This window comes from Salvelinus namaycush, chromosome 10 (assembly GCF_016432855.1).
Source record: "Salvelinus namaycush isolate Seneca chromosome 10, SaNama_1.0, whole genome shotgun sequence".
NCBI lineage: Eukaryota > Metazoa > Chordata > Actinopteri > Salmoniformes > Salmonidae > Salvelinus > Salvelinus namaycush.
This window is the reverse complement of record NC_052316.1, coordinates 23,952,438-23,977,831: the sequence shown is the minus strand read 5'-3', so window position 1 is coordinate 23,977,831 and position 25,394 is coordinate 23,952,438. Positions and strand designations below refer to the sequence as shown.

The following is a 25,394-nucleotide window of genomic DNA, read 5'->3' as shown; positions in this document are numbered from 1 at the left end:
TTCCCATTCTAGTTGTTTTTCTATTGATTATGCATATTCTCACCAATGCGTCTCAAGAGAGAATTTATTTAACACACCTGCTCACACATTAAACAACACATGATGGAATCTCGACAACAACGGTGTCAGGTTTCAAAATCCTATAAGTTAAGCAACCAGCCATCCAGTTTAAGAGACTCTTTGTACCAAGGTGTAACAATCCCACTCCAAAGCTAGACGTAAGTGTAAAATTAATCATCACCTGGTCCTGTCAATAACTTGACAGGTACAGCAGTAGTTCAATTCTTAGTTTGTTTACTGTATCTGTGGCAACGTCCTAATAACTTCTAGCTGCCATCAGTGCCTTTCAGTCTGTCAGTCTGTCTGTCCTCTATATGATGGCTGCAGGGACATGATGAATCAGTGGATGAGGGGAGCAGCAGGACAGAAGGACCAGTGGCTAAAGAGTAGTTTAGTATGGAGTACTATAGAGACCTGTGGTGTAACTGGACTGTCTGCAGCAACACCACATGTGAGAGGTAACAAGGTTTGTCTAGGAAGCTGTGACTGACACCCACTGTGTAAAGTGGCTGACAAAAAAAGGCAGCAACATCTTACCTACAGGGATTTGATAGAGAAGTTACAAAACATGTGGATGGATGGCCCTGACCTTCTCTCATGGATATAAACACAGCCGTGCATTCAGCAGTAGCTAGTGAAAGTGAGGACGATGAACAAGCAGAGTAAATCTGGTGACTAAAACCTCCTGATTTAGGTGAACGGATGACTTACGAGCCTTCTGAGGATAAAAGCTAATTAACTTGCCAGCGGCGGGTGGATTTGCCTCATGACATTAAGCACAGAGACATATGGTAAAGTTACAGGTAATTGGATTAGTGTGATTAATACAACTCATCAGTTATAACGTGTTAAAGAGTATGAATCACTACGATAAACGTCCGTCTCAGTATTGTCTGTTCGACTAAGGGACCAACTGTGGCAGCTGCTAGTCACACACATGCACAGGCATCGACACAGACACACAATCTGCTTCTAAGGTGTTTTTGGACTAGCACTCCTACATCCTGCAGTACACTCTGAGATCATTGGTGCGACAGAACATCAGATCAGTGACAGTGGTGGAAATATATTAAAACATTTTCTCTATATTCAAATCTAGGTTGGATGACAGCCAATCCTAAATGAGTCAGAGAGTGCTGTGCCACTGGCTGTGCCTGTAGGAGATCTCGATAGCAGCTCTTCACTGAGAAGATAAATCCAAACCAGTACCTTACCTACAGATGGTCAACCTTCAATCTTAATGCACATTCCATCACACCCGTGCTATCAACTATACTGAACAAAAATATAAACTCAACATGTAAAGTGTTGGTCCCATGTTTCATGAGCTGAAATAAAAGATCCCAGAAATGTTCCATACGCACAAATATCTTATTTCTCTAAAATGTTGTGCACATATTTGTTTACATCCCTGCTAGTGTATATTTATCCTTTGCCAAGATAATCCATCCACCTGACAGGTGTGGCATATCATGTAGCTGATTAAACAGCATGATCATTACACAGGTGCACCTTGTGCTGGGGACAATAAAAGGCCACTCAAAATGTGCAGCTTTGTCACACAACACAATAACACAGATGTCTCAAGTTTTGAGGGCGTGTGCAATTGGCATGCTGACTGCAGGAATGTCCACCAGAGCTGTTGCCAGAGAATTCAATGTTTCTCTAACATAAGCCGCCTCTAACGTCATTTTAGAGAATTTGGCAGTACATCCAACCAGCCTCACAACCGCAGACCACGTGTAACCATGCCCAGGACCTCTACATCCGTCTTCTTCACCTGCGCGATCTTCTGAGACCAGCCACCCGGACAGCTGTCTGTAATAAAGCCCTTTTGTGGGGAAAAACCCATTCTGATTGACTGGGCCTGGTTTCCCAGTGGGTGGGCCTATGCCCTCCCAGGCCCACCCATGGCTGCGCACCTGCCCAGTCCTGTGAAATCCATAGATTGACATATTTCCTTACATGAACTGTAACTCAGTAAAATTGTTGCATGTTGCGTTCATATTTTTGTTCAGTATAGTTTGAAAAGAAAAATCTAATTTTCAGCTAATATTACTGGTTTAGAAAACCTCACAGCAACCTGCGAAAACAATCTCCACCAACCAACCAGTCGGCATGCTGATAGTTTCCAGCTAAATGTGAGATTCCTCTTTTTACCATAGTTAAGCAAAGTCGCTGGCCCGGAGCGTTGTGCAATGCTCTCCCCCTGTGCTGGGAAGTTGCCTGGGAGCACCACTCTAATCTGTAGAGGGCTTCTGGAGACAACTCAACATCTGTCCCCCCTCCAGGCCTGTGGCATCGCACCCACCACAGTGCTCACACACACTTACAAACACACACACCACACACAGATACACTAAAGCAGACACACACACACACAGATGCATGTACACAGACACGCACACTAACAGACACATCCACATCCACTGAGCACGTGCACACACTCACACACACAGAAACGCATGCCGCATATCACTTACGTATACACAAACACCAGAAACCGCTACTACTGAGTCGAGTAAAGGTGGATGTAGGGCTCCCACTCTAAATGTCCCTAGCAGCATGCTGTATGTTTCTGTGTCTGTCTAGCTAGCCCATCTCCACAATGTCTGGAGCGGAGCCTGTTATCTGTCTATGGGACAAGGAACTCATTACAGCCTGCCTGCTCAAACACCTTGTGACACTGCCTCACTACACACACTCCCCTCTCCTTAAAAAAAAACAACACACGGCACAAACAGTCTGCACACACACCAGGCAATTTTCCTCCACTAGTAATCTATGGTGCTTCGGTAAATGGAGAGAAGTACATGGTGTGTATGTAAACTAGAAATATCTTCCCAGCTTCCCAGTTTGGAGTGAGCAGCATTGGCACAGAGGGGAAAGCCATCTCCTATGTCAGAAGCTGTTATAGGGTGTTAGTAAACATATGATCTCTGGATAGTTGTAAAGCACCCTCTCGGTTTCCCAAACTGGCAACCCCGGCCACCTCACAGCTCTCTGAGGACCTGTTATGAACCTGTAAGGGCAGCGCTGATAAATCCACCTTTCCCCTGCCCCTTCTTCATCACAACTCTAGCGCTGGGGCTGCACCACAGAGCAATGGGCAGTAACTCCAAAACCCAGCCCACCATCCCTCCATCTCCCTCCTGCTTCTGTTCCTCACCGTCCAGCCCAGTACAGTACAGACAGATCCCTCTGTGTGCACTGTGTGCAGGGCCAAGCATTGAGAGAGGAGAACGCTATCTATTCTGTCGATGGCAGACACAGAGAACACGCAGATTAGAGAACAGCAGACTGTGCGCTAAATCTAAGCCTTCTGCCTGGGATTGGGCATATGAGAGGGTCCCCTATAAATGACTACACCCCCACCATGTCGGAGTTAAACCACAGCCCCATGGGCTATCACATAGACACACAGATTTTGGAGGATCAAGAAGAAATAAGGTACCTCACAATAAACATATACCTGAATGGAACAGTAAGGGTTCAAGGGAGTGAAGCTGCTCTCCACACCTTTGTAGCCAGCTTTTTTTTCTGGTGAAACCAGAGGGAAAAAATTACCAGTCCCTGATCAACATTAAAACATCACAAGCAAGCTCCACCCCAATGAACAAAAACAGAGAGGACATGGCCAAAGAAATGCCCAAATCACCGAAGCCCATTTCCATTGTGGTGCAGATGAGACTCTCCCAGATAGAGTCGGAATTTGTAGAGTTAAAAGAACAAGTCCTGGACCAGCTCTCCACCAGCACTGATGTAAAGATGGAGTAGCTGTGTGACCAACTCTGCCAGGTGAAGAATAAACACAGACTATTGATAGAAAACCTAACATCAGAAGTCAGAGAACTCCAGAGAGAAAGAAAGGAAGAACTCTGAAATGAAGACAGTGACAAAAGTAGAGGAGATCAAGGAGCAGATTAGAAGAGAGGTTTTAGAAGCAAAAAAGGAGCTGAAGAACAGAGAGTACACCATACAGGCTCTGAACGAGCAGCTACCCAGGGTCACTAACCCCAGCCCACCCCCCGCCGTGCTCCACCCACTCACCCCCAACAGCTCTCCAGGAGATCAAATCAAATCAAATGTATTTATATAGCCCTTCTTACATCAGCTGATATCTCAAAGTGCTGTACAGAAACCCAGCCTAAAACCCCAAACAGCAAGCAATGCAGGTGTAGAAGCACGGATCACTCTCCACCCAACACCAACCTGTCTCCTCCAGAAGATCCCTCTCCAACCAACACCAACTCGCCTCCCTCAGATCCCTGTCCAACAAATAACCTCCCTACCACCTCTGCTAGCTCAACCAACACTCCCACTATTTGGACTCCAACAGCAAACATCTACAGGAAAGAGAACTACTATCTGACATGGAGGTGAGAAAAATATGGTGCCCCATGACTGAGTGCCCTCAAAATAATTTCAGAGGACACTTCAATAGGAGCGAAGACAGTAATAATCCTCACTGGAACGAACAACCTAAATAACATGAGGATGTGTGGCCCCAGCTATGGCAGAAGTAGCCATTTTGACCACAGAGAGATACCCATCTGCAAGAATTTGATTTGAATCTCTTCTCCCGCGCTGCGATGTGCCATTCAATATTATTTTAGAAAACAATGCAGAGCTCTCAAGAAAATGTGCACTTTTTGGCACACCAGAAAGACATCCACCCTCACCAGATGCAAGACCACATCCACCTAAACATGTGCGGTGTAAAGGTCTTTGCAAGGGTGCTAAAGTACACAGCCAATATGAGAAGAAAAACCAGGAGCATCCGGCCTATGGAAAGCCAGCAAATAAGAGGCCAGCACTCTGCCCAGAGAGACCAGCACTCAGAGAGACCAGCACTCTGCCCAGAGAGACCAGCACTCAGAGAGACCAGCACTCAGAGAGACCAGCAATCTGCCCAGAGAGACCAGCACTCAGAGAGACCAGCACTCAGAGAGACCAGCACTCAGAGAGACCAGCACTCTGCCCAGAGAGACCAGCACTCAGAGAGACCAGCACTCAGAGAGACCAGCACTCAGAGAGACCAGCACTCTGCCCAGAGAGGCCAGCACTCAGAGAGACCAGCACTCTGCCCAGAGAGGCCAGCACTCAGAGAGACCAGCACTCTGCCCAGAGAGACCAGCACTCTGCCCAGAGAGGCCAGCACTCAGAGAGACCAGCACTCTGCCCAGAGAGACCAGCACTCAGAGAGACCAGCACTCAGAGAGACCAGCACTCTGCCCAGAGAGACCAGCACTCAGAGAGACCAGCACTCTGCCCAGAGAGACCAGCACTCAGAGAGACCAGCACTCAGAGAGACCAGCACTCAGAGAGACCAGCACTCTGCCCAGAGAGGCCAGCACTCAGAGAGACCAGCACTCTGCCCAGAGAGGCCAGCACTCAGAGAGACCAGCACTCTGCCCAGAGAGACCAGCACTCTGCCCAGAGAGGCCAGCACTCAGAGAGACCAGCACTCTGCCCAGAGAGGCCAGCACTCAGAGAGACCAGCACTCTGCCCAGAGAGACCAGCACTCTGCCCAGAGAGACCAGCACTCTGCCCAGAGAGACCAGCACTCTGCCCAGAGAGACCAGCACTCAGAGAGACCAGCACTCTGCCCAGAGAGACCAGCACTCAGAGAGACCAGCACTCTGCCCAGAGAGACCAGCACTCTGCCCAGAGAGGCCAGCACTCAGAGAGACCAGCACTCTGCCCAGAGAGGCCAGCACTTCGCCCAGAGAGGCCAGCACTCAGAGAGACCAGCACTCTGCCCAGAGAGACCAGCACTCAGAGAGACCAGCACTCTGCCCAGAGAGACCAGCACTCTGCCCAGAGAGGCCAGCACTTCGCCCAGAGAGGCCAGCACTCCACCCACAGAGGCCAGCACTCCACCCACAGAGGCCAGCACTCCACCCACAGAGGCCAGCACTCCACCCACAGAGACCAGCACTCCGCCCAGAGAGGCCAGCACTCCACCCACAGAGGCCAGCACTCCGCTCAGAGAGATCTTCACCTCACCCAGAGAGACCATCCCCTCAACCAGAGAGCCCAGCTCTCCTCCCAGAGAGGGCTTCCCCAGAGACCAGTACTCAGAGCTGGAATGAGTAGGTGTGTCCAAACTTATGACTGGTACTATATATATATATATATATATATATATATATATATATATATATATATATATATATATATATATATATATATATATATATTTGACTTTATTATAAATATATACATGTTTTTGTTTTGTTTTGTTACAGTAATGTCATTGTCTATAACTGTTCTGTACTTTGTCATGTATTTGTACATTTTATGTGGACCCCAGGAAGAGTGGCTGCTGCATGTGCAGTAGCTAATAGGGATCCTAATAAACTAAACTAAACTAGAAGGACAGGGAGACCGACAGTGTTACAACCAATCTCCCTTATGCTCATCCATCAATCCTAAACTATGGTAGTGAGAGAGATGTGTTTTGAAAATAAGAATGTGGAATGTTTATGCCGTCCCCACAATATCGTAACAAGCAGACAGGGAGAGAGAGAGAAACACCCACTCACAGACAGTACACACCAACTAAAAACACAGCCAAGCTGCAACCTCTAAGTATACTGTTTGGGAGGGGGGCAGGGGAAGAAAAGACAAATACATTAGATGGAGAGAGAAAGTGAGAGAGAGAAAAAGGGAGGGAGAGAAAGAAAGAGAGAGAAACAGAGAGAAAGCAAGAGAGAGTGAAGGAAAGAGAGAAAGCGAGAGAGATAACCAAAGCGAGAGAGATAAAGCGAGAGAGATAGCCAAGGTAATGAAGAGGTTGATATGCATGCACTGCTGTGACACTTCCTAGTTGTGTTTTAGAGGGACAAAATTAATAATAATTACAGAGATTAATATCAATGATTAAATGTTCCTATTAATGATTATTCCAGTAATTAGAATCAGCAGGATGCAATATGCTGCAGTATTCATTTTTACATGCAAATCAAGTTGTGATCACACTATGTTCTCTCGCCTGTAATGAGACATACAGCTTTCAGTCTACCCAGGCAGCCTGGTTTACACCATTTCGGTATGAGGAGAGAACACGGGATGTCTCACTGTTCACGCAACGTGATTAGAGAGATGGATCCCTACTCCTTTAATCCTCCATATTGTGTTGATTTTTCCACAAGTAAAGAAAGAAAACGCCCTGTTGCAGGGAAAAAGACTGACCTTCAAGGGGATTTGGGGATTTGCGATGGTATTAGACAGAGAGACGTTGGCAGATGTATTTACTAAAATACCACATTACTAAAAGACTGCAGTCAAAACATGGTTGTAGGCAAGGCCGGTTCCAGGTGACATAAGCAGTCGCTTAGGGCCCCATCTCAACTCTCAACTTACTATTGAGAGTAAGCGCAGTAGAATTTTTTTAAACTTGGTTGTGCATCAGTGTTTTTTCTCTTGTTATGTCAGTCACTGACAGTCACTCAATTAGCAATGTCAGTTAACAATTTTTAGATTGGTAGTTAGTCTAGCCAACAATCTAAACTTATAGTAATCCTGGCTGAATACAGACAGGGCACGTGCCCAGGGGTCCTGACTTCCAGGGGGCCCCCAATGATTTAGTTAGTCATTCTCACTCAAATACCATATTAACCATATTATTAAGTCATTACAAAATGTGTAGAATTGCAGAAAATGTATTTAAAACTGCAAAAATGTCTCTCCATCCCATGTATTTTTGGGGGGGGGTTTACAGGAAATTAGCTGTAAAATGAAAAATTCTCTCCGTCCCATGGCCAAAATGTGTAGAATTGCAGAAAACTTGCTTTAACACAGCAACATTTTCTCTGTGCCCCATGGCAAAATGTGTACAATTGCAGAAAATAAACTAACCAACCAAATCTCACTTAGGGCCCCCAAAAGACTAGTCAGCCCTAGTTGTAGGAAATGAAATGAAATATAAAACTAATAACAATGTCATTGTAAACCCCAGTGAACAGACAGCGCATGTCTGATGTCTGCTAGTAAGAACTAGTAAAATCTCATCATCATCATAAACTAATTTGTAATTTGTAACCATATGTTACAATTAGTTTATGATGAATATGTCTATCTGCTCATGTCCTTTGGAAAGCTTGGTCTATTGTAAAGGACATGACAGTGTTTTGTCCACATTGGCTGAAGCATAGCAGGTTAAACCAAACCATAGTAAGTAGCTACGCTAGCTCCTGCCCCAGCCTCACGCTTGTGGTTGAAGATATAAATCTTCTGGGGCACAGATTCATCTCTAACTAACCACATTTGTGGACAATTTACAGCGGTGGATCTCAGTTAAAACCCACCAATAAATGAAACTAGGAGGTGTGGGGCTGGATGCCTGCAGGTTACCAGGCCCAAGATAAATTCCTGCGAGGTTCTGGTAATCTTAATCCTCAATAATCAAGGCCAGCAGAGTCAAGGCAAAGAGTTAGAGCACAGACAAATCGGGCCTGGGGCTAAAGAAAAATCCTCTGACCGATATTTCTCCAGCTCTGTGAGCTTACTCTAGTCTTATTTCTAACTCTCTGTTTATGAACTCAGTGTATAGCCAGGATGAGTCTAAGGGCTGGTTACAAGCACAGAATCGTACCTGTTTTCTCAAGGAGCTTGGTGCACAAAGGTGAAAAAGTATCTTGGTTATGAACAGGTTAGGTAATATATAAGATTCATAAAATTGACAGAACCAGAGGGAATATGACTTTACCTGCACTCATGAGATTAAAAACAAACTGTGAGATGCCACCATTGGTCAAACCTCTCTCTTCTCAGATAAGTGTAAATTTCACAGGCAGGGGGAGAGCATCATGGCATGATTACGACACGGTAAATGTCAGATATTATTCATCCCCACTTATTATCTGCTGTAAGAGAGGGCCGAATGGAAAACGCTGACCTGCATCAGCAGCAGCCCTCTCACTCGCCTCAAAAATATGACACAAGTTACAGCACCCAGCCAACCAATCAGCATCCCGGGCCATGGCAGCTGGGGCAGACAGACGCTTTTCCTCGAGCCAAGAGTTGACAGGAGAGTGGGGTTTATTCAAGCAAGGCAGAATAAAAGAATATCTTTGCTATAACAAAGAGAAAGACACCTCTGGGCTGTGTTAAATTACTGCAGGAGATATGAATAATTCAACTGCAAAATACACTGGATCAAATGTTGAGGAGGGATTACAGCTAGGGAGGATGGTTAGTGCCTATAAAAAAAATGACACTGGCACAGAGAAAGGTTTGCTTTCCCACTTTCCTTCTACATGTGTACATGTGAACAGGGTGCCCTCTTGAGATACAAGGTTCTCCCGCTTTGATCCTACAATACGCCTCGTTTCCAAGTTGTTAAACATATCCATCTGTTTTCCTGGAGCCCAGACTGCAGCCCCGCACCGTGCTGCCCCTGCTCCCCGCACTCAGCCCAGAAAGCACCTTGATCATCCACACTGGTTGGTTTCCACAGAAATGCCCAGGAGCAAGGCAAGCTTATCCCTCACGCTGTGGTAAAGATAGATGTGTCAGTCCGCATCGATCCATCTGTTGTTGCCCTCCTGCACGTCAGCTCCTCACAGTATCTCTTATCTGCAAGCAAAATAAATGCCACGGCTGGACCGGATGAGGGTGGTCAGCTTGACAGAAACCCCCGCGGCCATCAGCCAAATAACTTCAGGGGCTTTGGCCGTAAATTGTGGCAGCTTCACATGAGATGGAGTCACAATGCAATTTCCCCAGGAGTCGAGACACAGTAAATAAAGGTGGTAGGGGGGCAGTACAGTTAGCTGGGAGCCTTCAGTCAGATAACCTCCCAGTGAAAACAGACCAATACAAACATCAGGCCCGGTGAGATCCACAGAGGATTACAACAGTGGAGTGACAAAGAGGAACAAAGCCACACTCATCCTTGTGTGTCATCCTCGTGTACGAGGAAACATCACATCCTGAGTGGTTTTTGGTTCTGACTATGTCCTCCTGATGCAGACCTTGTGCCAAACTATGTACTTATATTAGGAGAGCATGGTTCTAAGAGGGTCCGGCTAGTGAGCCTGTGGAGCGAGGGGGGGGGGGGGGGGGGGGGTCGAGGACAGAAAGACCAGCCACTAAGCATGCTTACATGGACATCTGCTGCGCTCAACCAGCCACTACAAATATCCACTGTGTCACCAGAACACTGAGGCCACAGCCCCCACAGCCCTGCTGGTGGCCCATACCCGTGTACTTCAGCCACAGCCTCTCTTTCCCTCCACCAAAGCGTCAAGTCACCTGGCAACAATTTGCAGACCACAACTGACTATTGGGATTACCATACATGACTAGTTCAGATGTGTGTGTAGGTTACTTATCTAGCAGGTTAGCGTTTTTCATCATGAATCTTGTTCTGGAGACAGCTCTGCAGAGTTGTCTCTAGCTGGCACAGCCACAAAGTCATAAGATCAGATTTAAACCTAACGCTAACCACACTGCTAACCCTAAGGTCAAACCCTGACCTTAAATTAAGGTTGAACTTTTATTAACTTTTACAATCTAGGGGGGAAATGGCTCAGTTCTGCCTCCAGGACAAGCCTCATGACAATAAACATCAATCTGCACTTGTACATGTTATGCAATCAGTGGAGGCTCCTCAGAGGAGGAAGGGGAGGACCATCCTCCTCAGTGAATTTCATTTAAAAAAAAGTTATCCTTTTTAGATAAAACTATACTAAATATAATCATGTCACCAAATAATTGATTAAAACACACTATTTTGCAAAGAAGGTCTACAGTAGGGTAGCACCATGGTGTAGCCGGAGGACACCTAGCTTCCATACTCCTCTGGGTACATTGACCTCAATACAAGACCTAGGAGGCTAATGGTTCTCACCCCCTTCCATAGACTTAGACAGTAATTATGACAACTTCCAGAGGACGTTCTTCAACCTATCAGTGCTCTTGCAGTATGAAGTGACATGTTGTCCACCCAATCAAAGGATCAGAGAAGTAATCTAGTACTAAAAGCATAAGCTTGGTGAGTAAGAGAGAGAAAGAGAGAGAAAGACAATCATTGAACAGTTTTGAACAAATTCATTTATTCCAAAATGAAGGAGAAGCAAGAGAGAAATTTATATAGAGAGAAATTGTCATTTTTTATCTCACTTTCAGTTTCACTTACTTAGGTAGCAAATACAGCTACATAGTTTAGCCTACTGAAACACCCTGCCCAAACAGGGGGATGCTATGTTAGCTACCTGGCTATGATTATCCAACACAACACTGGAACTCTTCCAAGTCAAGGTAAGCTTTTGGTTTTATTAATTTATTGCCACCGGGCCCGACAGTGTAACTGCTTACTGACTGTACACTGTAACATTACTGCATGATTGTAGTGGGTTTACTAACTCGTTAGTTCTAAACTCAGCAAAAAAAGAAACGTCCCTTTGTCAGGACCCTGTCTTTCAAAGATAATTCGTAAAAATCGAAATAACTTCACAGATCTTCATTGTAAAGGGTTTAAACACTGTTTCCCATGCTTGTTCAATGAACCATAAATAATTAATGAACATGCACCTGTGGAACGGTCGTTAAGACACTAACAGCTTACAGACGGTAGGCAATTAAGGTCCCAGTTATGAAAACGTAGGACACTAAAGAGGCCTTTCTACTGACTCTGAAAAACACTAAAAGAAAGATGCCCAGGGTCACTGCTCATCTGCGTGAACGTGCCTTAGGCATGCTGCAAGGAGGCATAAGGACTGCAGATGTGGCCAGGGCAATACATTGCAATGTCCGTACTGTGAGACGCGTAAGACAGCGCTTCAGGGAGACAGGACGGACAGCTGATCGTCCTCATAGTGGCAGACCACGTGTAACAACACCTGCACAGGATCGGTACATCCGAACATCACACATGCGGGTCAGGTACAGGATGGCAACAACAACTGCCCGAGTTATACCAGGAATGCACAATCCCACCATCAGTGCTCAGACTGTCCGCAATAGGCTGAGAGAGGCTGGACTAAGGGCTTGTAGGCCTGTTGTAAGGCAGGTCCTCACCAGACATCACCGACAACAACGTCGCCTATGGGCACAAACCCACCGTCGCTGGACCAGACAGGACTGGCAAAAAGTGCTCTTCACTGACGAGTCGCGGTATTGTCTCACCAGGGGTGATGGTCGGATTCACGTTTATCGTCGAAGGAATGAGCGTTACACCGAGGCCTGTACTCTGGAACGAGATCGATTTGGAGGTGGAGGGTCCATCATGGTCTGGGGGCGGTGTGTCAAAGCATCATCGGACTGAGCTTGTTGTCATTGAAGGCAATCTCAATGCTGTGCGTTACAGGGAAGACATCCTCCTTCCTCATGTGGTACCCTTCCTGCAGGTACATCCTGACATGATCGTCCAGCATGACAATGCCACCAGCCATACTGCTCGTTCTGTGCGTGATTTCCTGCAAGACAGGAATGTCAGTGTTCTGCCATGGCCAGCGAAGAGCCTGGATCTCAACCCCATTGAGCACGTATGGGACCTGTTGGATCGGAGGGTGAGGGCTAGGGCCATTCCCCCCAGAAATGTCCGGGAACTTGCAGGTGCCTTGGTGGAAGAGTGGGGTAACATCTCACACTAAGAACTGGCAAATCTGGTGCAGTCCATGAGGAGGAGATGCGCTGCAGTTCTTAATGCAGCTGGTGGCCACACCAGATACTGACTGTTACTTTTGATTTTGACCCCCCCTTTGTCCAGGGACACATTATTCCATTTCTGTTAGTCACATGTCTTGTTCATACAAATATTTACACATTCAGAGATAAATGGTATTCAAACAGAGATAAATGGCGAACGAAAGCATTCACACGTAAATAAATGCATGATTTCTTACTCCAAACGGGCGGCGGTTCGTGTGCAATGTATATGATTACTGTGAGAGTAGTTCCTAAAATGTACCAATGATAAGTGTGTCACGCCCAGACCTTAGAGATCCTTATTATTCTCTATGTTTGGTTAGGTCAGGGTGTGACTCGGGTGGGAAATTCTATGTCTTCTGTTTCTTTGTTTTTGGCCGCTGTCTATCGTTGTCTCTGATTGGTGATCATACTTAGGCAGCCCTTTTTCCCACCATTAGGTTGTGGGATCTTGTTTTCTGTTTAGTGCCTTAGCCTGACAGAACTATGCGCTTTCGTTTTCGCTTTTGTTATTTTGTTTGACTGTTTTTTGAATAAAAAAAATCATGAACACTTTCCACGCTGCGCTTTGGTCCACTCTTCCTACCACCAACGAGAGCCGTTACAAAGTATCTCTTTCTCTCTCTCTTTCTCTTCTCTCTCCTTTGTAACAAGACGCCATATTGTGTCAGTCGCTAGGGACCTGTTTCTAATGTATTAAGTGTGTATGTTTATCCTGTGTTATCATTTAGTTAGCTAGTAAATAAATAATGAAAGCAATTTGTGTAGTACTGAATCATAAGTAAGGCTGGGTTTTTTGCAGATGGAAGGAGGTTACGAATGTTCAGAATGATGATATGATGAGAGGTTATGATTCATACGTTGACTGTCACCCAATAGGCTGTAACAGAAATAAGGCCATGCTCATGAAAACGCATCGTCCTCCCTCATCTTAAACAGCACTAACTGCCACTGTACAATAGTATATAATATCCACTCAAGATACAAGACACTGTATACATGTAGCATTTGTAGAGAGAGAGGGCAATCCTGAAGAACAGTTAAACGCATATTAATAAACACACTCAAATTAAGCATCTCCCAAGACGCATTGCTCATAGAAATGGGGTCAGACACTTTCCATGTTCCTCTCAAAGATCCTTAGGCAAACCCAGGGTTACCAGTCAGCGACTGAGACCAGCAGCTAACATGTTAGTCGGGCCAATGGGCAGGCCAGCCGTGAAGCAACAGAAAGGAAAGAGACGCAGACTAATGAAACAAATTATCTGCGGTATTTGTTTCAGGGAGAATAAATAAATAAGCATGAAAAACAATAATCCTCAACACTGGGCCATATGCAATGATTAAATAAAAAACTGCAGAACCAATTATTTCAGCAAGAACAAAAGGCAGCGGTGAAGATTGTTGAAAGGGTAAACAATGGGAAGAACATGGCTGGCTGCATCTGCTCCCGGAGCCCTGCCTGGTGCAATATCACGCTGACATGCTGCGTGCTGCAGGCCTAGCATAGGAGGAACAGTGGAACCTGGGCTGTTTACCTAATGCCCAGACAGCGGTGGTAGATCACTTTCCTCTGTTGCTCTACCTACTGTTGGGAGATCAACAGATGCTTTCAAGGCCAGCTGGGTTCTGATACAGGGAGTCATTAAGCACAATAAAAGCCATCCTGATTTAGACATGTTATTAACTCCTTTATTAGCCTTGGCTTTAACTACTAAAAGGTCATATTTGTGAGCTTCTACAATTCTGGAATTCAAAGGATGCTAAACGATGGATTGGACCAGAGAATGTGTTGAGGCCATAAGGTTCACGCCAACACTACAGTGCGCCGGCTATGTTTTAAATAGGTCTTATGTGAGTTGAAGCGCGGCCAGACTGTGGTTTTATACAGGAGTCCATGATGAGTATGATTCGGCCCATAAATTCAGAGCAATTCTGATAATGATGCACTGACAGCAGAGTTCCATTATTCCATTAAGGCGTCCTACAAAAACCTGACACCTGCACACACACACACGGAGGCAGGCCAAGAAACGGCCCCTGGCCAAATCCATCCCGCGCTACACACAAACCGATAAATAAAGCTCACGTCAGCCACTCTCATATTTCGGGCTCCTTATGACTCTGCATGCCTTCCCTGACAAAGAAAAACAAATCATCAGGTGGCAAAAAAAAAAAAGACCAGGAACCCAAAAGGTGCAATAATGTTGGCTGGATCATTAGTAGGAGAGAAAAGCATCACTGGCATTCTCTCTCCCAGTCTTTCTCTCTCTCGCTCTCTTTCTCCCGTTCTCTCTCGTCCTCTTTTCTGCTCTCCTCTAATTGTCAGGTTAATTAGGAGGAGTAGCAGCGTTGGTTTAATAGCCTTTCCTCGCCTCACACACGCACGCACGCACGCACGCACGCACGCACGCACGCACGCACGCACGCACGCACGCACACACACACACACACACACACACACACACACACACACACACACACAGAGGGGCCACGATGACAGGGCCCCTCTGTTACTTCCTATTGCACATTCACACACAGTCCTCACTACAAAAGGGCCACAGAGGCCAAGGCACTTCTGGGCCTTGTTAGACAGGCCCTTGATTGGCTGGTCAGATGAGCAGAGCGCAGGCTTGTCACACATCACACAGCGTCTGCTTGCTCCTGTAACGTTACTCTGCTCTCATCTCATTCAGCAGAGCTGAGTGGTTTGATCCGCTTACCCCACCGCCACAGGGGTAAATACAAACACTGAGGAAAATGTCAACAAGACTCTTTGTGATGCTAAAAAGATACATCTGATTAAATATGCTCCCATTTTTCCTGTAGCACCAACCCACAGCTTCTTAGCTTGACAGGAGAACCAGCATTAGTGAAAACACAGCCACACCACTTACCTGATCATCACCAAAACTGGTGCGTTTAAATCTTCACATGAACACTATCAACATGAAACCAGTCCAGAGGAATCAGGCCTAATGTTTTAAAATTCCAATCATTATCGTTGCAAGTTTAAATTCCGGAGGCATTCAAGTTGTTGCCAAATTGTTCACAATAAAAACATCTGACATACCACGTTTTCTAATATTCATAATTTGTACAAATAAAGACTTGTTATGGAGAGAAATCAATTTGGAAATAGTCGCTTTATGGGGACAAAAGCTGGGGCTCATGCTGGGGGCTGGTCATAAAGTATTCATGGTTATAATTATACCCCATATTTACTATCATCTTAAATCTTGTGCCTCCAAGCTCGGTTTCCTTTGACACATATTGCTGCTGGTGTGAGTGAAAGGAGGATATTGCCACAGAGTTGTGTGCATTAAAGCCTTGATGCTTTTCAGGAGGGGTAAATCACCATATGAAGCGAGAATAAGGATATTCATGAAAACAAATGACAGCATAATCTTATTGAGGGTGAAACCATAGCACCTCCGTTTCACTCTGTTTCACACTGTCCCCCCAAGGCAAAGAAAAAGCATTGATAGGCGCCTACTGTCCGGTATGTATATAGGTAGCTAGTGTTGGGGGATTAGTGATAAGGACAAAAGCTGGAAAACCTTACCTAATACTCCAAGCCGGTAGTTCACTGTGATGACGATAACATTGCCGTAACTTGCCAAGATGCTGCCGTCAAACATATTCCCAGTGCCCTCCATGTAGGATCCCCCATGGATAAATACCATCACTGGCTTGGGGCTACCGCTTTCACGGATGTCTGCAAGGGGAAGGAAATGATTAAAGGACAAATTAAAATGACAGCTGGAGATGTAATCTAAATTGTGGATGCTTTGGTTTTCTCATAATTTCGGACACATTGACTTTGCTTTGAGACAATTTCTGCTTTGCACGTGAGACTGTTCATTTCATACATGACAAGTATGACATGTTCCTGGTGATTGAAAATTCCATATTAATCTTGTTTTTTGTTTCAGGAAATTTTATGGGCTCTTATTTTTGGAGGGCCAATAAACTGTCAGCATTAAAGAAGCGTAGAGATTAAAACTGACATTTCAATTTAAGCGGCACAGGTAGCTAGTTTTATCAGTAACGTAGAATCTAATAAACAAGATTGAACCTAAATGTTTCAATGATTAACATTCTTCAAGAAAAGTTTTTAATTCAATTTCAGACATCCAACGTTTCTCTTTAACAAAGTGTTACGCTTACTGAACTTTGCATAATGACATCAACTCAATTGATGCTGTCTTTGAGGGAGGACATCTAGTTTGGCCGCTGGGTTTGAATTAAATGGGGGATAGGGAGGGATACAAAAAAATAGGCTTCTGATTACTTTTATATTCCACAAAGGAGACAGGCGTTTCATCTTGGGTGCAAAATATCCACATTCATGTTCAATATCTTATCGATGTTTGGTGTTAGGGGACACTTGCAGGAGGTCTTCGGAGCTAAGGAAAGTAATTAAATAGTAAAGAAAGTAAGATGGCATCTTCCACAATGCCTTTATGGCAAAACATGAGGCTGTATTTGCAAAATCCAAGCCCATCTCTGTTCTTTTAGTTGATTTTCTTCCTCCCACTCTGTCTTTCTCTTTCCTTCGCTCTCTTTCTTACATTTCCAGTGAAAGTGGGCTCCTAGGAGGAGTAGAGAGGGAAGAAAATGCCAGGGCACCTCTAATCCTCACGTCTTCAGTAGGCAATCCATAACTTCTATAATATTGATTAGGACTGAGCAGCTGCTGAGTGTGTGTGCATGCGTATGCGTATGCGTGTGTGTGTGTGTGTGTGTGTGTGTGTGTGTGTGTGTGTGTGTGTGTGTGTGTGTGTGTGTGTGTGTGTGTGTGTGTGTGTGTGTGTGTGTGTGTGTGTGTGCAAAAGCATAAGTTAGTGGTGAAGAAAAGAGAGAACAAGAGAGGGGAGAGAAATAGGGAAAGAGGAGATACTGTAAAGAGAGAGATCCAGAGGGAAAATCGAAATTATTTTCAGAAATTGCGCATCAGAATCCTAACATCTTCCATTCACTTTAATTAATTAATTGAATCACAGAAGAGCAGCTGGATTCACGCAAGCTTGTAAACTAGAGCAGCATTGAGACAGGAGAGTAATACCTGATCTCTCCATATAGTTACAAACATAACAACAAGGTAAATGATTAAATATGTAAAATAAAACTAGGAATGAAGACTAACTGGAAAGATTGTGTGCCTGTTTGTCTGTCTATGTCAATGTATGCGTTCATGCGTACATGTGAAAGATTCATACAGTGCATGTGTTTCCCCCCTCTGTCTCTTGTGCGGGTGCCAACAGCAGATTAAAGTGACACACATCTGGTCACAGAGGGTTATGGCTATAGTGTCTGTCAGGATGTCCATTACATCATTCATGTCATTCACAGTCCTTTATGCTGTTTGTTCTTGTGTTCACTTCATCTTTGTGAGTGGCAAAAAAGCAAGTAAATCCTTTGGAGGGATTCCAGGCTTCTCTGACAGAGGTCAAACCATTTTAAACCTCCATAAATGAGGAATAGAAGCCAGGGAATTGTGTGTGCTGGCTTTTGAGAATAGATGGCAATTCAGCCATTTGTTCTAAACTGGGCCTACTAATCACAGGGTTCGGTCATGCATCCTACGTGGACACCATAGCGTGCTAGGCTAATCCTAGCTGTAGGTAAGGTACAGAGGTAAGTGAGGACAGGTGCATTCCTATACAGGTGCTCACATCACAGAAGACTAGCTGTAAAAGCACTGCACTGGATCTCCATCCAATGCCAAATCTGGATGGCCTTGCTAACAAGCTACAGTATAAAGAGAATGTCCCTGTCACAATCCTGCTGAGGACAAAAGTTCCCATCCATTACAAATCCACAGGTGGAGTGGCACCTACAGAGAACTGCACACCTTACATTCCATGACATTGAGGTTCCATGGCAGTGTGTTGTTGTTGTTGTTTGATTACATATCTCTGTTGTGGCTAGAGGTTAAATGTCAAAAGAGCATCGCCAGTGAGATATCAAGCCGATTGGTCCTTGGGCCATTTCATTCACACATCTCAATGCGTTGGTTTTAACAGCATATTGTCTTCTGTTTTAGAGAGGATTATTAGTCTGGCCTGGATTCTTTATCAAGTGAATACTCGAGAGGCTGGCTGGGATTTCACTGTATATTTGTGTCTCTAATCTTTTGATGTGTGTACTCAGGAAATCGCAAGTTGCTGCAGATCAAAGATAGCTGCAGCATTCCTAGTTTAGTTTTCTGTAATTGGTGCTTATTTCACCAGATTATACAGGAGATGTGCATTATTAAGACTGTGTTCTGTCATTAAGTAGGAAGTTAACTTTCTCACATCCTCTTTGAATAACTTAATTTGGGGTTATTTGAGTACTTTCTTCAGTCTGTTACTTTTCAGTGAGAAGCCCATTTTAGATTTGTCGATTTAAACATTTGGCCTTGATTCCTAGGTTTACATAACTGTGCCATAATGTACTTGAATTTGTGTAAAATAGTGATGAAGAGGCCTCGTTAGGAAGGGATTTTGTGATCAATATGTTACATGTCTTTGCCCATAACGATCCAGGAACATCCATACATGTTGCATAGGAAACGTACAGTTTTTTTATAACACAACTGAAGGTGACTTATGTGTTAGGATTGATCAGGGTATCAAATTCCCCAGGGTTGGAATAGTATATTTTATTTTGGAAAAGGAAAAGAGTTGTGAAAAATCATGCAAAAAGGTGTTACGATTTCATTGAAGGGTTAATAGTTACTCTCTTTTAGATGGGATGCAACATGTATTTATTTTTTTACAAAATGTAAAAAGAATTCAAGCAAAAACCTATGTTAGATTATTAACAATTAAGTACTCTGGAATGATGGGCGACATTAAACATACTCTTAAAACATCAAGCAAAAAAGACAAAACACATCCAGCAAAAATTACGGAGAAAAAAAAATCTTCACTTTCAAAAAAAGGACAAGAAATGTAAAAAACAAAAACAAAGAGGAAAAATCGGAGGGTTCCTTGTCATGCAAATCAGTTTGGCATCAAAAAATACCTTCATCCTCCGCCCCGTCATTATCACCTAAATCATCATTGTGTTTCTTTGTAAGGGGACCTAGGATCAAGAATGGAGAAGATGGAGGAAACAGAGAATACAAGAACACACAAACCTTAAAAACGCTCAGAAGAGAAAGAAATCTTAAGTGATTTTCTCTGTGAAAAATTTTACTGAAAGAGAAAGAATGTAAACAATATCATACACATTTGTGGAGCTTGGTAGCTATGAGATAGTAAGACTTTTGTTACAAAGTACTGTAACAAAACAAGAAGGATCTTCAAAATAGGACTCTTTCTTTCAAAAAGATTCAAGAATGTAAGATAAGTCGTTCCCAGTAAAACAGATAGGGTGTTTTCAGAACACAGCTTTACCTCATGTCATTCTCACCCCTCTTTCCCAATTTCAAGTAAACAGACAAAAGCAGAATTGTTATGGATGTTTGTGAGGGTGTCTTCTAACATTATGTTCCAATAAGTAGCCCACGTCTGTGAATGTTAATGTGCTAAAAGAGAATACTCCAGATTGAATCATTAGTGGACTCATACTATGTAAATATGTCAAATAGAACCTAAATTAATTCATTTCATTGTAGGATCACAGAGTACCAAAATGCAAATGGAAAAAGGTTAATGTATTAGGTGGCTCCAAACACAGAGGTTAATTGCTTAATTCTCCCTCATTGGCAAAATAATAAAGCAGGAAATAGGTCAGACTGCAGCAGAATAAACCAAGACAGGATTAATTTAGTGAGTAACAGCACAAAGACCACAGCAATGGACTGTACTATAAACACGACACAGATGGACAAACAGATAGAAAGACAGACGGGGGCACAGAAAGACAGACGGGGGCACACACAGACACACAAGGTTGACAAAGCGCTAGTCTAGACACATGCGAGCTAGATCAAGCATGTGTAAGCAGAGAGCAGCACATGAAAGAGTGAGATACACAGTATGACCAATGAAAGAATCCTTCACACACATCACTCAAACTCATCCTGCTTATGATCATGCTCCTTCATGACAATACAGTACAGGAGAACCAAAACAGGGAAGCAATGAGAGGCAGGGATGGGAGGGGGAAATGGAAATGCTCTGTTTTCTGTTCATTCTATTAAAATAGTCCAGTCATTTATTTTCCTCATGTCTTGTAGCCAGAATGCTAGAGCAGTAGGCAATGGCATGACACCTCTATAATTTGTAGCAACATTCTGGAGAAGAAAACAGAGGTCATTCAACACTGGAGAGAACATTTGGCGTAAACATCCCGTTTCACCCAGCAGCCTTGCTGAGATTGATTTTGTGAGATACATGACAAAAAATGAAAACAGTTAGAGTAAAGTACACTGTAGCCTACCTTATCGGAACACATCATTAAACATTAATTAAACACATCACATCATTAAACCATCACATTCTCATAGGCTAAGGTAAGGCTTATAAAGCAACTGAACGGAGATGCTGGACCATGGTACTGCAGTGCCCTGTGACATGACTGTGCATGTCTGTCCCCTAACTGAGGGGATGGTTGGATCATATCAGTCAGGACGGCAACATGACAGCATGCTGTCAGCATCACGTCACTCCTAAACTCCAAGTGACCGAGGGCCAGGCCCTGCACACTGACTTTCAAACCCTCTGACCCCCTTGGAGTACTGAGAGCCTCAACACTTGTGTGTCGCACCTGGCTCCACTGCACTGATTAGGGAGACTCTGTTTTTCTGTCTTTCCCAGTATTTATTTTCTCTTTCTCCCTTTACCTCGGTCTACCTTTCTCTCCCTCTCTTTACTCTGCCTCTCCGTCTGTCTAACTGCCAAACTGTTTGCCTGTGCCGTTGTCTCTGTATCCCCCCCCCCCCCCCCCCCACACACTGTCTGTCTCACCAGTAATGCTGTCTCCCAGTCAGATGATAAATTGATTTATTACTGCAGCCTAGCTCTTACACACCCCTTCCAAATGAATTTCCATATCCCTCGTTGTGCCGATATTGATTTGTGTTCATCTCTGACTGATAAAGTGCAACTTCACGCTTGAGTACTCTGTAATGCAGAAAAAGAGGTGGGCTGGTGAGGCGTGCAGCAGGCGGCCGACTCCGGGGCTCCTGGCCCTTAACAGTTTAATGCACTATGAACCCTGAGGCTCCAACCAGATTAGGTCATTAATGCTTTGAGCTCAATTGATCTCACATTGTGCACATGGGCATCCATACGACACATTCGTCAAGGATCTTAGGCCTATCCAAATGGAAACAAACCAACTCAATCAATGATTGATTTGACCATAAAAACAATGGGCTCTCTAACATACAAAAGCCAATGAATCTGGGGATTAAGTACTGACCTTCGATAATACTGGCTATAAAACATATTCTTGCATGAACAAATATTTCACATCCTTTGATAAATGACTGAATGTCTATGGTGAAATATAGCCTATATGGTGAAATATTTCATACAATGCAGTTTGTGCCATAACATTTTGATCAAGAGCAGAATACACAAGAACTTACCTTTCAAATCAAGTCCAACAGTACAACTCATTCCCAGGGGCCGAGTGAGTCATGAGCCTGGTGCCCATGGGACACATGTAGTGCAGTGTGCATGGCTATACAGCCAATTACAGGGCTCACAGCTCTGTGGATCTCTTTGATAAATGACTCAGGACCAGGTGGTACTCAGGAACAGGACACTACTGAATACATCCACCCATGTATTGTGCACTTGATGCAATGCCATCCTACTCTATTCAAATGTTAGAGGCACATAACAGAGAGAGGCTGGCTCTTTGACTGACTGACTCACACTCTCAAAGCAGAAACAATAACACAGATGCGAATCTGTCACGTTCCTGACCTGTTTTCTGTTAATTTTGTATGTGTTTAGTTGGTCAGGGCGTGAGTTGGGGTGGGCATTCTATGTTTCTATGTTTAGGTTAGTGGTAATTAGCCTTATATGGTTCTCAATCAGGGACAGGTGTTTGACGTTTCCTCTGATTGAGAACCATATAAAGGTAGGCTGTTCACACTGTTTGTTTGTGGGTGATTGTCTTCCGTGTCTGTGTCTGTGCACCACACGGGACTGTTTCGGTTTGTTCGTTCGTTAGTTGTAGTCTGTACCTGTTCGTGCGTTCTTCATGTTTTATGTAAGTTCTCATGTTTTAGGTCAGTCTACGTCGTTTTGTTGTTTTGTAATTTTCCAAGTGTTTTTCGTGTTCGTCTTCGTCTTTAAATAAATTCATTATGTATTCACAACCCGCTGCGTTTTGGTCCAATCCCTACTCCTCCTCTTCGGACGAAGAGGAGGAGGACAACCGTTACAGAAACAAATGCTCACAGGTGTGGCAGGGGAGGATTTGACTGCATTAACATTCGAAAACAATATAAGAACCTCAACCTGCACTCATCATTACATTTACATTACATTTTAGTCATTTAGCAGACGCTCTTATCCAGAGCGACATACATTTTTATTACATTTTACATACTGAGACAAGGATATCCCTACCGGCCAAACTCTCCCTAACCCGGACGACGCTATGCCAATTGTGCGTCGCCCCATGGACCTCCCGGTTGCGGCCGGCTGCGACAGAGCCTGGGCGCGAACCCAGAGACTCTGGTGGCGCAGCTAGCACTGCGATGCAGTGCCCTAGACCACTGCGCCACCCGGGAGGCCATTAAAGGGGCAATCAGCAGTTGGTCCATATAAATTATTGATATGGACCCATTGATTCTTGAAGAATATAACTTATAAATGCCCCATGAGCTTAGTTCAACTCTCGTACCCCATCAGAACCCAAAATATAAGCTTGTTTTACTCCAAAGTTTGTAAACAAAGTAAATGTAAACACTGTATTGCCTCAAACCATGGTTAAAACTATCATTTTGATATCTGGATGGTCAGTCCTTGCATCCACACTCTACAAATTAGGGGTTCAATAAGGGTTTTTCTAAGATCCTCAAAGTTCTTCGAAGAACCTTAAGGTTCTAAGCACTGAAGATTGCCCCCAATAGGTTCATTGAGGAACCTCGTTAGTTGGTGGGCGTTCTTGCAGGAACCTAACTGCTCAACTGAAATTTGGATTTGAATTTCAAAGGACAGCAGGTGCAGGCACTTAACTGAAAAATGTAAAGGTCTCAATTTAAAGGGAAGGTTTGTCCCTTGTATGATGTAAATTGATATTGTTTTATGGTGATACCACCTATCTTTTCATATTTGTGCAAATCTTTCTAAAACAGAAAATTGACAATATGTAATGGATATCAAATCAACAAAGAGGTAAGAATACGTAGGCTATAAGAATATGTTGAAGGCAACATGTATTGGGTGCAGACGACTGAACTGCTCACTTTTGCATCCTTTTGTCAATTGGTATGTTATGCAGATCACATTTATCATCCTCCCTCCTTACCTCTTCAATGAATATCCCATAGGCCTCTACATTATGGACAAGGTATGTGCTTGAAAACCATTATCAAAACAGTTCATTCACATTTTCCACAAAAACCAAGGTATGAATACTGTCGTGCATGTTTTGTTAATTATCTGTATAATTTAAAAAATTTGGATTCACAGACTTCATCTCTGATGAATTTAACAGGAAACCTGTTCGATCACCATGCACTGCAAAATCATTCTGGATATGGATACGGAAAACATCAATACAATACAATCCATTGAACTTGGGGCTCTGCTGGGAGTTTACCTCATCTTTAGATTGTTCTTATTCTGCTTTGCCATTAAAATAACAATAAACACTGAAAACTAAAATATGGTGTTATTGTTGTTATTGTTATGTATATTATTATTAATAATAATAATAATAATAGGGGAGGGGGGCAGTTCATCAAATGAACCCCAAAAGGTTATTCAAAAGGTTCTTCAAGGATCCATTAAAAGGGTTCTTTGAAGAACCCTTTTAAATGGTTATTCAAATAACTTATAGGGGTTCCCCCACAGTTTCAACTTGAAGAACCCCTAAAGGATACTCCAGGAACCTTTTGTTTTTAGCGTGCATACAGTACTCATTGACTTTTTCCAGATGTTGTTACGTTACAGCCTGATTCTAAAAGGAATTGAATAAATACAAATCCTCAGCAATCTAGACACACTACCCCATAATGACAAAGTGAAAACAGGTTTTTATAAATACCTTATTTACATATGTATTCAGCCTTTGCTATCAGACTCGAAATTGAGCTCAGGTGCATCCTGTTTCCATTGATCATCCTTGAGATGTTTCTACAACTTGATTGGAGTTCACCTGTGGTAAATTCAATTGATTGGACATGATTTGGAAAGGCACACACCTGTCTATATAAGGTCCCACAGTTGACAGTGCATGCTGGAGCAAAAACCAAGCCATGAGGTCGAAGGAATTGTCCAATGGTCCCTCAGACAGAGCGCTAGAGTTCCTCTGTGGAGATGGGAGAACCTTCCAGAAGGACAACCATCTCTGCAGCACTCCACCAATCAAGCCTTTATGGTAGAGTGGCCAGACAAAAGCCACTTCTCAGTAAAAGGCACATGACAGCCCGCTTGGATTTTGCCAAAAGGCACCTAAAGACTCTCAGACCATGAGAAACAAGATTCTCTGGTCTGATGAAACCAAGATTTAACTGGATGTTTTTCAGCGGTAGGGACTGGGAGACTAGTCAGGA

At 43.8% G+C, this 25,394-nt stretch overlaps 1 protein-coding gene across 6 annotated transcripts in view; it reads right to left on the bottom strand.

Annotated features, from left to right (window-relative positions):
• The window catches only part of LOC120054495 (neuroligin-1), a 279,013-nt gene that overhangs the window by 192,415 nt on the left and 61,204 nt on the right, over nt 1–25,394 (bottom strand). For 2 of the 6 annotated variants that reach the window (XM_039001921.1, XM_039001922.1), the window contains exons 2-3: nt 19,733–19,792; nt 16,284–16,436 (exon numbers count right to left, since the gene is read on the bottom strand). In XM_039001921.1, coding sequence (XP_038857849.1) covers nt 16,284–16,436; nt 19,733–19,792 — 213 coding nt within the window. The remainder of the gene's footprint in view (nt 1–16,283; nt 16,437–19,732; nt 19,793–25,394) is intronic. The other 4 variants (XM_039001920.1, XM_039001926.1, XM_039001924.1 and 1 more) reach the window with 3 other exon arrangements.